Source organism: Dasypus novemcinctus, chromosome 25, assembly GCF_030445035.2.
Source record: "Dasypus novemcinctus isolate mDasNov1 chromosome 25, mDasNov1.1.hap2, whole genome shotgun sequence".
Lineage (NCBI taxonomy): Eukaryota > Metazoa > Chordata > Mammalia > Cingulata > Dasypodidae > Dasypus > Dasypus novemcinctus.
The window spans coordinates 44,771,593-44,787,074 of record NC_080697.1 but is presented as its reverse complement, the minus strand read 5'-3'; the positions used below and the strand labels follow the sequence as shown (position 1 = coordinate 44,787,074).

At 36.5% G+C, this 15,482-nt stretch overlaps 1 protein-coding gene across 1 annotated transcript in view; it reads left to right on the top strand.

Moving 5' to 3' along the window:
• The window catches only part of SNTG2 (syntrophin gamma 2), a 330,881-nt gene that overhangs the window by 149,497 nt on the left and 165,902 nt on the right, over positions 1–15,482 (top strand). Inside the window, exon 9 of the mRNA XM_071211871.1 lies at positions 2,822–2,949. Coding sequence (XP_071067972.1) covers positions 2,822–2,949 — 128 coding nt within the window. The remainder of the gene's footprint in view (positions 1–2,821; positions 2,950–15,482) is intronic.

Sequence of the window (15,482 nt, the reverse complement as noted above, 5' to 3'; positions counted from 1 at the left end):
CCCACCACAACACAACCATAAATTAACTTGTCATCCTTCATACCACTTGTTTGGTGAGAGATCTTCCATATAAAATCCTGGTGCATTGAGGCAAAAATAATTTGTGGTGGGAAAAGAACAAGAAAGTGACTTATATAATTCCAAATATGATCAGGGAGCCTCAAGGGAAACTGATGTGAAAAATTCCTCTTAATTATTACCAACTGATCAATGCCAATTCAGCCACACAATTTTTTGGGTGCGTATGTATTTTTTGATGGATAGTGCTGACTACTGATTAAGCTTGAGGTAGGGAAGGTTAGTTACTGTATCACAGTCTCGGGACCATAATGAACACAAGTCTTTAATCAAATCCTAATTCATATTGGATAGTTATTAAGTTAACATTTATAAGAAGGCAGATAGGAAAGTAGCAATTCATTCAACTGTTTTTTGTGGCTTGGGAAGGTCCCAGATCTCTGTCTTGTCAATTTTCTTAACTCGCTTAAAGGATTCATACAAACATATGCAAAGCTTCCAGAGGTAAGAGACTGTCAGTCCAATAGTCAACAGAACCCAGAGGTCATGATCCATGTATTAGTTTCTTGTCGCGGCTATAACAAATTACAACAGCAGGAATTTATTCTCCTACAGTTCTGGGTTCCGAAACAGTATCATTGGACTGAAATCGAGTTGACAGCAGCAACATGCTCCCTCCAGAGGCTCTTGGGAAGAATCCATTCTTTGCTTCTTCCAGCTTCTATTGGCTGCCAGCTTTCCTTGGCTTGCAGATGTGATTGTATTAAGATAGATGTGATTTCATTAGGACCCAGCTAGATAATCTAGGATAATAGCCCCATTTCAGTGTCCTTAATGTAATCGCATCTGCAAATAATTTTTTCCCAAATAAACTAACATTTACAGGTTCCAGGGATTAGGACCTAATAAACTTTGATGGACATTATTCAGACTTACTTCAGTTAGACCCAGGCCTTTTTTGGAAATTTAGCCTATGCCCCACTGGATATGTATTAATAAATTGTGGAGTGATTCTGCAATATTTTAGCCAATTCATACCTCCAGAATAGTCCTTAATTTTCCTTATTAGAACACATTTCCAATATTCATTATACTGTTTAACAGATGCATATTTTCACCGATAAAACCCATTGCCTATATTCTGAATGGTGATTATCAGAACATGATAGCTGATTAAACTGTAGATTAAACTGTAGAACAGAAAGTCTGATATAGCCACCTTTAGAGTTTGATCCTTTCTGAAATGCTATTTTACATTCTAAATGAGTAGTTTGACCACTCAGAATCTATAATCATTACTTCGGGCATCTATTTCTTAACATGATGATTTATTTTGTTCAATAATCTGCAATTTGGGTAGGGTTGGGTAGGATAGTTCTGTCTGTCTCACCCAGTGTCACATGCAGTGCACCCCTGGACCTGGGATTTGAACTTCGTGGACTCAGGATTGGCAGTTGGGTGCTGCCTGACATGTGGGAGCTCAACCTGGGCTGTGGGCTGCTGCCTCAGTTTCTTTCCATATAAATGTCTCCATGGCCTGCTTGGACTTCCTCACAACATATTAGCTGGGTGCCAAAGGAGTGAGCATCCCAAAACAGTGTAGGAGAAGTGCATGCCACTTTGCTGAACAGAAAATTTTGCCAAAATATTTTAAATCACCACAGCCTATTTTATGACTACAAATTATATACGTTCATCTTACATGCAAAATACACTCACCTGTTCCCAAGATCCCCCAAAAGTTTGATTTGTTTTTCAATAGTAGGCTCAGACTGGACGTCAGTCCTGGTTAAAATCAGGTTCAGTTGTGGATGAGGCTCCTTAGGTACAGTTTTTGGGTGTAGCTCCTCGGTGTACTTCCTCTTGAGCTGAAGGCCTGTGAACCAAGAGATAATCCTGACTCAGGGATAACCACAATAGGCATTCACATTCAAAAGGTGGAAAAGGAAAGAGACACAGCAGGCCTTGATCCATAGTAATTCTGAAACCAGTTAGGCATATGTTGCCAAGTCCTTGAGTAAAGCTTGTTTCTGCTTCTTAAGAATTATTTCCTATGGATCTTGGCTCTGGTCCCAGGACTTCACTCCTGTTTAATTAGAAGTGGCCTGTGTTTGCTACTATGTAACATTCACAGCTTGATTCCTGCATCATAGTTCCAGCATCCAGAGTCCTATTCATTTTGTAAAGTCTGTATCCCTTTCCCAAGCTGGTATAATTATTTTCAAAACTTTTACATATATTTTATGTATCAATTTTTTACCCATTCCAGTTAGACAAATGTCACACCTACAGATTTCTTCAAGATAGGATATTCGTGTCTTGAGCCTTCTCTGAGATTGCAGAAAGGTAAAGCCTTGAAATTCTTAGGAGTCCAATCGTTAAATGAATGGAGCAGCCATGCTCAGCCTTAAGATCTTTAGAAGGCCCTCTGTGCCTCTGAAATGTTATATGAGGCACTGCTTTCCATTTTTCTGAATATTTAAAAAGAATCTTATGAACCCACCCAGCTTTTGATATTTGTCTGCAGTGCCTTAATGTGAGAACTGTTCACTGCCTACAGAAGGTGGAGAAGGAAGTCAGAGATATTTTTAACCCAATAAGTTCAAGGTCCTTTATATTTAACATTTCCTTCCATATGTCATTATACCCATCAGTTTCCACATCTCTAAATTAAGAATCACAAATATGTGTCTAATTTGACTTTTATGGGACATGATGCTTCAGATACCTGTAGATGCCTTTACCTGTGTGCTGTGCTTTCTGAATGATTCTCTGATTACTGATTCTCATTTATTTTGCACAGGCGCCATCATCACCTTCTTCGCCCATAGCTAAAGAACCAAAATATGAGAAGCACTGGCTAGACACCTTGTCAGTTCCTCTGTCTATGGCTCGAATCTCAAGGTACAAAGCTGGAACAGAAAAATTAAGGTGTGTGACCATTGTCTGAGATGGAAAAATCTGATGATTCACATGTATTTTTGCCAATTCTTAATAATTCATTGATTGCTTCCAAGAGTTTGTATTGCTATGCAAGTTCATGTGATTGACTTCTGGTAGTTTTAACATTTGCAAAAAAAAGAAAGGGTGCCTGCTAAAGGGAAAATGAGAAAACATTAATCAGAACATCAGTTGATTTATTACTAGGTATCATTCCATGTAGTGGTAAATGATTATGGTTATTTCTTTGGAAGCATAGTTACTAGAAGAAATTATTTCTGGTTTTAAAGGTTAAGAGAGCTAAATTGGAAATAGGGAGACTTGCATTCTTTTCCAAATTATAAATAATATAAGAAAAATCATTTCAACTCCATAGTCCTCATTTTATTAATTAATATTCATTAATAAAATTAGAGGATCAGAAAAGTACCAGTATTAAATAAATGCTCACTAGTTTTTGAGTTTGGTTAATTAAATCTCAAAGATTTATCTCTAAAAGTTTATGTTTCCATTTCTTTTTGGCAGAATAAGATAATGTTTTTCACTCTTAATTAGTATAATATGTTATCTGTGGTTAATTGTGATTTTGATTACTATGTAAAGGTCAAGAAGAAACTGCTCAGTGAATTTCCTTTCTTCAGTCTAAAGACAGATGTGTAGAAAACTGTGTGAACCATCTGTCTGCTTAACTGTCAGTAAAGGAAAAGTGATTTTTTAAAGAGCAAGCAGTGCCCTTGATAAAGTTTATGTGAGGGAGAGCAGTTGAGGGGACTCTAAAGTGTGAGGTTCACATCACTCGTCCTTCCATGAAAGGAACAGTCCAGATAATAATGCTTTTGAAGAAAAGTTACAATTTGATTTTCAGTATTAACTGATAGTAGTTGCATACCCTCTTACAGTGAATACACATGCTCGCTGTATCACAGCATTAGAAGAATTCTACTTCATTTCTAAATGTGTGGCTAACTCTTCAAAACATAGATCTGGTAATATATATGTGTATAACTAGAAAGGTGGAAAGATTAGTAGACACATAGATGATAGAGCGATAGATAGATAGATGACAGGTGAAAGATAAATAAATGCCCATTTGTAAATTTAATAATACAGCAAAATGCATAAGCAGGCCATGCTTTTACTGCTGTGAATGCCTCTTAAAGTGACTGTATGTGTTGCTTTCTTACTTAAAATTTATTTCTTTGGTGGGGTTAGATGATTTAGGAATCGAACACAGATTTTGGCATCATATGTATTTTGACAGGCAAGGAAATATTGTGTTGTCTGATTGCTGTCTGTTAGTGTATTTAAATTAAATAGCTTCCTGGAAAAATAGAGCCACTGAACTTCATCAAGCACTTACTAGCCCATCTGCCATCGAAATGTGATGGAGAAAGGATATCTTTCCAGGCTTAGTTTTAAAGATTAATGCCACTCATTTGTCACAGGATGTACCCTGTCCTCCCACTGACACAGTATCTACAGGGCACAAGATGAAATGTTTCCTACACTAGAGGATAAAATGGGGATCTCATGTAATTATTAACTAAATGCAGATTTTACCAATCATTTTGGCTGCTTGAGAATATTTATAGACATGTGTATTATTCTTGGCAACAAAAGATTTTGACCCGTCTAGCCGTCCATAGAGTTGTTATTAAGATAAATGCAGTGTGTTCTAAGAAGAATTAAATAGAAAGCAAGAAGGTCGTATATTGTTTGAGCCAGTTACCACTCCCACTTATTCTTTTTGCAGTAGAAAAGCTATCAAGCCCTAATAACAAATTGAAAGGTTTCTCATTTTTCACAAGTCAAGAATATGATGGTTTATGATGGCAAATTTATCTTTTTAACTTCTCTGTTTTGTTTTATTTTTCATGGTTTTAAGCAAGGTTTTTGTATGGGCAGGGAAATACAAGAAGCACAATGAATAGGACTCAAACTCTGCATTTTATAAAATGTGTTCTGAAAAAAAATTTCTGTGAAAGTCCTCGTTTATTGAATGAAATCATGTTATTTGCTCTATTCCATCTGGAAGCCCCTTTAATCAAACTTTTAAATGGGGTAAAAAGATAAGAATCCTGAGCATTTCTACCTGAGCAAATAGAAGTATAAATGTCCAATTTGTTGTTTTCTTTTGAGGTTTCTTCATGGTTTGGGCAACCTATGGAACAAATTCAGAAAATGCCAATTTTAAGTGTAAAAACTTAGTTTAAAAATCTTAAAACAATATTTGTAAACTGTAGCTGAGGAAGAAGTTTTAGGAGATATCTTGTAATGGGTAAAAAGAAACAAGCAAACAAGCAAAACCCCAAGAGGTTAGAAGTCAGCATATCTGTGTATCATAGTAATAATCACCACTGCTTTCTGAGTCTGCTTCTTTTTCATTTATGACAGTAATTGGACTGAATGACCATTAAGGTTCTTTAGTTTCTGAAAATTTGATTGTAAAAGACTCTCCTAAATAGGAGGTACACTTTTAAAACTAATTTGTTTGCATATAAATATTTAAATTATAAAAGTCAGTTTTAATAAGCTTCCAACAAAGTACTACAAGAGTATCTACAACCATGTGATTTCTTTGACTCTGTTTATTGTCCGTTGGAGTTTATTTTCAACTGGTTCTTGAATAAAATGAAAATAATGTGTTTATATAAAAGAAATATAACTATCAGTAAAGATTAGATCATTGACTACACAGTACCAAAAAGAGATTGTTCAATAAGAACTTGGTTGGGGCAATATCTTGAGATTATTCTAATACAGATGTAAAAGAAGAAAGTAACTCCGATAAGTATATAAGCCTACTCTTTACAAAAGTAGAGCTTCAAAAAATGTGCTTATGTAGGGAAAATAAGTCATGTTTCAAGATACTTGAAAAGTAACTGAATCATCACTAAGTATTTAGCATAATAATGTGATTTAGGTTCCCAGGTTAGCTATTGATATATTTCTCTGACATTAGGTGAAGAAAAGCCTGGTTCTTGGTGGGGTAGTTGTTATTCAGAAGGTTAGAGTTTTGTTTCATATTACTATATTAGTTTCCTACTGCTGCATAAAAAATTGCTGAACATTCAGCAGCTTAAAACAACAAAAATTTATGATTTGTTTATTGCCAGAAACCTGGAATGGCAGGGCTAGATTCTGCTTGGGGTCCCATGGGACTGAAACCAAGGTGTTGATCAGGTGAGGTTCGTTAAGGTTGCGGTAGAATTCAGTTTCTTATGGCTATTGGGCTGACTTCCCCAAACTGTGTTAGTGTCAGCCGTGATGTCTTTCTAGGTGTCAATCAGGAGCCACTCTCAGCTATTAGAGAAACTCACACTCCTTGCAACCTGTTCTTTTCTGTCCTTCAACAAGCCACAGGTAGCTCTTATACATCGAATCCCCCTTGTGCTCTTGTCACTGACTACTTTTTTGAATCTGAACCCTAGACCCAGATATCGAGGCCTCATGTAATTAGGCCAGGCTTATTGGGATAATCTTCCTAATTTAAGGTCAGCTGGTTTGGTACCTTAATTACATTTGAAAAATCCCTTCACAGCAGCACCATTATTTAGGTTTGATTGACCCATTGAAAGATAGTACATATTCAGCAGGGACTAGGAATTTGGAGTCCATCTTAGGATTCTACCTGTTACAATTACTCAACAAATTTTTCCCCCTGGGAAGCATATAATAACCTGTATTCAAATGAGTCTGAGGACTTTATCCTTTAAAATATAATTAGACTTCGAAGGCCGGGTCGTTCAGGTTGGTGGCATAAGATGCTCCAAAGTGCTTTTACCCCATAAAATCTTTGTACAAGTAGGAAAAACTGGCAGAGCTTTCTTCCTCAGAACACCAGAGAACAGTCAAAGGGTTGGACTAGCTGCTTGAGAGCCAAATCAAAATAAATAAACCTCAGCAATAACACCCCTGGCACTCAAGGAAATTTCTGGATAGACACTTTAGGAACAAACAGCTCAGGGGTTAAATCCCAGAGTTAATACGTTAAAACTTTTAAATGTACGATGTACGCCAAAAGATAAGCAGGCCAGCAAAGAAAGAAGAAATGATGGTTCACCAAAAGGAGCAAAATAAATATCTGGAACCATCAATGAAGAGATTGGGACATACCAAGCAAAGACTCAGTGTGTTCAAGAGATAAAGGAAAGCATCAAGAAAGAAATAAAGACTCTTATGAAAACAATGAATGAACAATATGAGAATCTCAGTAAAGAGATAAAAATTAAGGAAAGAAAAGCAGAAATACTAAAGTTGAATTCTACAGTACTGAAATGAAAAATTCCCTACGAGGGCTTCAACAGCAAATTGGAGCTAGCAGAAGAAAGAATCAATGAACTCAAAGACAAGACTATTGAAATGATTCAAGCTGAGGAACAGAAAGAAAAATGAATGAATAGTAAGTGAAGAGAGCCTAAAAGACCTGTAGGACACACTGTCAAGCATACCAATATATACATTATGGAAGTCCAGGAGAAGTAAGAGTGAAAGGGACAGAAGGAATTTTCAAATAAATAATGGCACAACTTACTAAATTTATTAAAGACATGAATAAGAAGCCCAGTGAAACCCAAACAGGATAAACTCAAAGATAACCATGCACAGATGCATAGTAGTCAAACTGACAAATGCCAAGGATAAGGATAGAGTTCTAAAAGTTGCAAGCAAAATAAGCATGCTATATATAAGAAGGTCCCAATAAGAATCAGTGCTGATTTCTTATCAGAAGCCATAAAGGCCAGAAGGCAATGGCTTAAAATATTAAAAGTACAGAAAGAATTTAGTTGCCAACCAAGAATTTTATATATGATGAGATTGTATTTCAAAAACAATGAAGAAGTGAAAACATTCCTGGATAAAGAAAAGCTCAGGGAATGTTTTACTAGACCTGCCCTATAAGCAATGCTAAAGGAACTTAGACTAAAATGAAAGGACACTAGACAGTGGATTTAAAAGGCATGAAGAAATAAAGAACTCTAGTAAACCTAACCATATGGGTAATTATAAATGCCAGTGTTATTAGAGTGTATTATTTAGTATGTAACTCCATTTTTCCTTCATACAGGTTCTAAAATGCAAATGTATAAAAACTGATGATAAATCTATAGTTTTGGACTTACAATGTTGAAGATATAATATGTAACAAGTAGAACAAAAAAGTGGCACAAGCCGCATCAGGAGCTATTCAGTATCTGGAGTTGGGAGTCCATTTCCCAAAAACAGCGGAGGAAGAGATGCTTGGACACTGACTTCAGCTACCGATTAGTTCATTTAGCTGACTAAAGTATAATCCTAAGAACAGCTAATGTTTGAACCTGTGAAAGTTGGAAAAGGCAGGTAGCTGCCATTTTAATTCTGCCCCCAGAAGGAGGGGAAGCAGGGCAGACTGAAAATCACAGTGAAGGTCAGGACTGGCTTCTTTCCAGCAAGATCGGGTTGCAACCCAAGCCTAGGCTCTAGCCCCACCTCCCAGCTGGGAGGAAGTAGGGGGAGGGACTACACCAGCCTCTCCAAGTAACTGCAGGCACTTTCAGCCAGCACAGCCTGATTAGTCAGACACCTGGGGTGCCATACCTGTACCCCAATATAGGAGAGGAGCTGGATTTCTTCAACTTATTGGGCAACTACAGGCCCTTTCGGCCCACACAAACTGGTTTGTTGAGCACCTTTGGTTCCTTCTCCACGCCTGCCACCCCCATAGGATAAGAGGTGGCTGGTGTTTCCTTAGCCTCTCGAGGAATGTACAGATGCTTTTGGCCCGCAGGAACTCAGCTGTTGAGTGCCTGTGACTTTACCCCCACAACTGATAGAACAAGAGAGGGACTGTGTTCCCCAGCTTTTCTGGATAATTACAGGTGCTTTCAGTCCCTACAAACTGAATAATCAGATACCTATACTTCCTCCACACCCCCAATAGGATAGGAGGGAGCTGGTGTTTCCTTAGCCTCTCCAGGCACTGCAGGCCCTTATGGTCTACAAAGACTGAACTGTTGGGTGTTGGTAGTTCCATTTCTACTCCCTAAAGGACAGAAGGGGCAGTACTCCCTCAGCCTCTCTGGGCAACTGCAGGCACATTCAGCCCACATGATTAGATTGTTGGCCACTCCAGGAGGTCCATCCCCACCCCTGGCAGGAAGGGGTGACCAGTGCCACATCAGTTTACCTGGGCAACTGCGGTTATTTTGAACCTGCATGGCATAAATTGCTGCCCACATCTGCAACTCCATCCTCGCCCCAGGCAGGGGAGGACGAAGCATGAAGCTTCAACAGTCTCTCCAGTCAACTACAGATAGTCTTGACCTGTGTAACTTGGATTATTACACACAGTTGCAGCTCTGTCCCTACCCTGGCCAGAGGAGAAAGTTGGGAGAAGCTTCATCAGTTCCTGGGGCAACATGGGCACCTTTCGCCTCCATAGCTTAGAGCACCAACTACATCCTTAATTTCTACAACACAACCAAAAAGGGAGAAAGGGCAGGAAAGCCCTAAGTAAAGAGAGAAACTGCACCCAGAATAAATAAATCCAGTAAGCCAGATACCAAGCCACCAACAAAAAAGTTACACTCCATACCAAGAATAGGAAGATATGGCCCAGTTAAAGGAATAAGATGACCCTCCAGATGACAGAAAGGAGTTGGGACAACTAATCATAGATGCTCAAACAAATCTCCTTAATAAATTCAATGAGATGGCTAAAGAAATTAAGGATATTAAGAAGACACTGGGTGAACACAAAGAAGAATTTGAGAGCATATGTATAAAAATAGCAGACCTTATGAGAATGAAAACCACAGTAAATAAAACTAAAAATACACTGGAGGCATATAGCAGCAGATTTGAAGAAGCAGAAGGAAGGATTGGTGAGCTTGAAGACATGACCTCTAACAGTGAACATACAATAGAAAAGATGAATAAAGAATGGAAAAAACTGAACTGGGTCTCAGGAAACTAAATGACAGCAAAGGACATGCAAACATAACATACCATGGGAGTTCCCAAAAGGAGAAGAGAAGGGAAAAGAGGTAGAAGGAATATTTCTAGAAATAATGGTGGAAAATTTCTCAATCCTGTTGAAGGACATAGATATCTGTGTCCAAGAAGCAAAATGTACTCCCAACCAAATAAATCCAGATATACCAAGTCTGAGACACATACTAATCAGAATTTCAAATGCCAAAGACCAAGAGAAATTTCTGAGAGCAGTAAGAGAAAAGCAATGCATAAGATATAAGGGATACTAAATAAAATTAAGTGCTTGTTTCTCATCAGAAACAGTAGAGGCAAGAAGACAGTGGTATAATTAAGATACTGCAAGAAAAACTGCCATCCAAAAATCTTATATCTGGCAAAATTGTCTTTCAATAATGAGGGCAAGTTTAGAATATCCACAGATAAGCAGAAACTGAGAAAGTTTATAACAAAGAGGCCAACTTTGCAGGAAATACTAAAGGGAGTATTATAGTCTGAAAAGAAAAGAAAGGAGGGATAGACTTGGAAGAGAGTCTAGAAATGAAGATTATATCAATAAAAGTAACTACAAGTATCAAAAGAGTGGTGAAAATAAGATAAGACTGATAAAACCCAAAGGTCCAAATGGGTGAAATAAGCATTGCCTTTAAAGGAATAATAGTAATTGTTAATGTATTGAACTCCCCAATCAAAAGACACAGGCAGGTGAAATGGATAAGAAAATATGAGCCATCTATATGCTGTCTGCAATAAACTCACCTCAGAGCCAAGGATACCAATATTTTAAACGAAGGGCTGGAAAAAGATATTCCACTCATGTAGAAACAAACAAACAAACAAAAAACTGCAGTAGCTATACTTACATAGGATCAACTAGACTTTAAATCTTTAAAAGCAAAACTGTTATTCGAGACAATGATAAAAAGAGCAATTCACCAGGAAGAAAGAACAATCATAAATGTTTATGCACCTAGTTAGAATGCCCCAAAATACATGAGACAAACAATGGCAAATCTGATGGAAGAAATATCTGCCTCTACGGTAATACTTGGAGACATCAGTACACTGCTCTCAGCATTGGATAGAATATCTGCTCAGAGGATCAATGAAGAAACAGAGCTTGAATAGTATGATAAATGAGCTAAACCTAATAGATATATACAAAACATTGCACCCCAAAACAACAGTGTATACATTCTTGTCAAGTACTCGTGGATCTTTCTCCAGAATAGACCATATGTTAAGTCACAAAGCAGATCTCAATAAATTCAACAAGATCAAAGTTATACATAGTACTTTCTCCAATCATAATGAAATATAGTTGGAAATCAACAAGCAGCAGAAAAGGGAAAATTCACAAACATATGAAGATTAAACAGCACAACAAATGGTGCTGGGGGAAATGTATATCCATGTTAAAAAGAAAGAAAGAGGACCCCTATCACATGCCTTATACAAAAATGAACTCAAATGAATCAAAGACCTAAATTTAAAAGCAAGAACCATAAAGCTCCTAGAGAAAATGTAGGGAAACCTCTTCAAGACCTGATGGAAGATGGTGCATTGTTAAGCCTTACACCGAAAGAATGAGCAATGAAAAAAACATGGATAAATGGGACCTCCTCAAACCCAAAGGACTTCATCAAGAGGGTGAAAAGGCAGCACACCAATGGGAGTAAATATTTGGAAATCACATATCTGATAAAGACTTGATTTCCATTCTATGTAAAGAAATCATACAACTCAACATTAACAGTAAGCAATTCAGTTTAAAAATGGGCCAAAGGCTTAAAATACATTTCTTCCAAGAGGAAATACAAATGGCTACAAAGCACATGAAAAAAATATTCCATATCACTAGCTATTGGCAATGAGATATCATCTCACACCTCATAGAATGGTCATTATTTAAAAAAAACACAGAAAACAGTAAGTTCTGGACAGGATGTAGAGAAATAGGAACACTCCTTCACTGTTGGTGGGATAGTAAAATGGGGCATCCTGTTTGGAAGATAGTTTGGTGGTTCCTCAGGAAATTAAATATGGAACTGCCATATCATTCAGCAATTCCTCTGCTAGAAAAATATCCAGAAGAACTGAAAACGGTGACATGAACAGACATCTGCACACCGATGTTCATAGTGGCATTATTCACAATTGCCAAGGAATGGAAATAACCCAAGTGTCCATCAACCAATGAATGGATAAGCAAAATGTAGTATATACATGTGATGCAATACTATGCTGCAGTAAGAAGAGATGATATTGGAACAAGTATGATAACATGGGTGAATCCTGAAGATGTTATGCTAAGTGAAGCAAAAGGACAAATAGTTCATGGTCTCACTAACATGAACTAAATACAGAGAATAAATGCACGGAGTTAAAACCTAAAGTATAAGTTATTACGAGATAAGAGGGGGGCTAAGAACAACTATTGAAGCTACATAGAAGTTTTGATTAAGTTGACTGCAAAAGTGTGGAAAAGGATAGAGTTGATGGTAATACATTATAGTGAGTAGCAGCTGTTTTATAAATCAGATTGTGGCTGAAAGGGTAGTCTAGGGATGTAAATGTCACTTGAAAGAAAGTTATAGAAAAATCTAGGGACTGAATAATACAGCGAACCCAGAGGTGGATGAGAATTGTGGTTGATGGTGTAGATGGAAGAGTGTCCTTCTGTGAGCTAGAGCTCATGTATTAGGCCATTATTGCAGGGCAGTGGGAATGTGGAGAAGCAGGGGAAAAATACAATTAATGGAACTTATGGACTGTAATGTTTAACTGCAATACTGTAATATTCTTGCATTAATGCCAAAGATGTACTGTTTTGATAATGGGGAGGCAGGTAAGGAAAAAAATATGCCAAATTTACATACAGACTGTGGTTGGTGGTAATAGTCTGATGATATTATCTCATAATCTGTAACAGGTATTCCACAATGCTGTGATGTGTTGGTGAAGAGATGTTATATGGGAATTCTTTACATGTGAATGATTGTTTTATAAGTTTACAACTCCTGTAATGAAAAATATATTTTTAAAAAAGCATAACCCAATTATTTGCTTTTTGCAGAAGACTCAAATTCAAAGACACATAATCTGAAAGTGAAAAACTGGGGGAAAAAAATACCATGCAAAAAGTAACCAAAAGAGGGGAGTGAGTGTAGTGGTTGATCACCTGCTTCCCATGTATGAATTCCCAAGTTCAATCCTGGTATCTCCTAAAAAAAAAAAAAAAAGTAGCCAAAAGAAACCTGGCATAGCTATACTATAATAATATTAGATAAAATAGTCTTTAAGTCAAAAACTGATACTAGAAAGAAGAAGAACCTTACACAGTAATAAAGGTATCAATTCATCAAGGTATGGCAATTATAAATATATATCCTCTTAATAACAGAGCTTCAAAATACATGAAGCAAATATTAACAGATTTGAGGGGAAAAATAGATGGACCTCCATGATATGAGCAGGCATCAATATACCATTTCAATAAATGTTGGAACATCTAGACAGAAAACCAGTAAGGAAATAGAAGACTTGATTGACACTATAAACCAACTAGACCAGATGTATAAAGACCAACAGCAACAAAATACACAGAGGGAATCATCTTCAGGATCTTGTTTTAGTCTTTTATTTCTTAAACTTTATACCAAAAGCTTGAGTAACAAAAGAACCACTTTCAAATGGTGTCACTGAAAAAGCAGTCTAGAATCAAGCAACCTGAATTGAGCCAATGTACCTGCCCATATTATATATGTGTTTTAGAGAGTACCAGAATATTGTATTCTTAAAAATAAGAGAAATCTACTAAATATCCATATTCATTTAAACAATGAGAAAGCTTTATGAGATAGCCTTAGAAAAGACTTCATAAATTATGATAGTCATAATACAATATGGTGCACCCTGGGACCTGAAACAATCGCTTTCTTTCTGAGGAGGCAAGTGATATAAAAAAAAATGTAGTGGATTTGGAAATAAACAATTTCTAATTCCACTTTTGCCTTTTGAGGGGACTGTGATTGGCTAAACCATCAAGACTTTCTTTAATGACTATTTCCTCATCTGTTTAAATAAGGAGGGGAGAAGATGATGGTAATATTTTCTGTTTCATCAGATTGTTACGTGAAGATAATGTAATAAAACTGTACGTTTGAAGCTGCTTTGAAATATACTGAATAGATGTCAGGCTACTGTAATTTTTAATTGCTTCTTGGACAGGGAGTGTCTAAATGGAAGGAAAAAAATTCAGTGAGTGTTTATCTCCAAAGAAGAACAAGTAAACAGTTCAGGAGCCTAGTCTCCACATAATCACTGCTTTATTTAATTCTTTTAAGTAAAGCATCACTTTGCATTTTTCTACTCAGATGAGTCTTGCTCATGTCATAGTTTATGTAGGCTTTCACAAGATTTCCTTTTCTAAGTCAGGTAAGGAAGCAAAGAATGGAGGGAGAGAAGGAAAGAGGCAGGAAGGGAGGGAGGGGCTGGAGCATAAGTATAAAAAGAAAGGAACAAAACTATGCTGTTATTTGAAAAAAACAAAGAAATTGTTTTACACTTACAAAATTTCATGTGGTTTGTGAGTCCTTTAGAACAAAAAGACTACATAACGTTCGGCCAGATGGGCTTTATAGTTGTTAAAATAGAAACAGACATATTGCAGACAAGAACATTTTGAAAAGTGATACTATAAGTCAAAATTATCTTGCTAAATACTTTGATTTATTTTGCAAAAGACTTTTTTTTCATTTTTAAATGCTCATGCCCACCGAGATTCTTATTAGAATTTCTATGGTTAGGAAATCTGAACATACAGTACGCATCCTTAACCTTAATAATTTTTATCTAGGAGAATAAAAATGGAAAATGGAAAAGATCTGGGCCAGACTTGTTATTAGAGAAGCATAGTTAGTCAAGATAGCCAGGAGTGGGATATGTTTGGGTTTTCTCACAGTTGGATAAGTTCTTTGTTTTTGTATCTGTTCAAATATGATTACTTAGTACTCTTATTTCGCCTTCTTCCATGATGTTTTATGAAGAATCTTTGTCTGTTGTTGATAATCATGGATTTAACATTTGTCAAAGGAATTCCACAGTTTAACTACTAGCTGACATATGTCACTGCTGGTTTGTTTTTTTTCTTTATGCACTCACTGTCTAACTTTTTTCAGAAAATTTCAGCATCGGGGTAGAATCATATGGTCTTTGTTTATTGAAAGAGAGTTATGCCATTTTACATATATTATTAAAAATATCAACTATTTTGACTATGTACTATATATATGCTTTAGAGGAAAAAATTATATTTTCATCAAAGAATGTAGAATGTGTGTAAGGACCTGGAAATCCTTCTGTCCTCTTATGGAAACCATGCTTTCTTAAATATTGAGGCATATAAATAAAAGTATTAGAAAGTATGACACCCTCATTTATATATAAAAAGAAAAGATAATGAAGGGATAGCAACAGCTTAGTACTTTAGCTTGAATTCTGGATAGAGCCAACGGTATTCTTGGGTGACAAAGAGCCTATATTTGACCTGA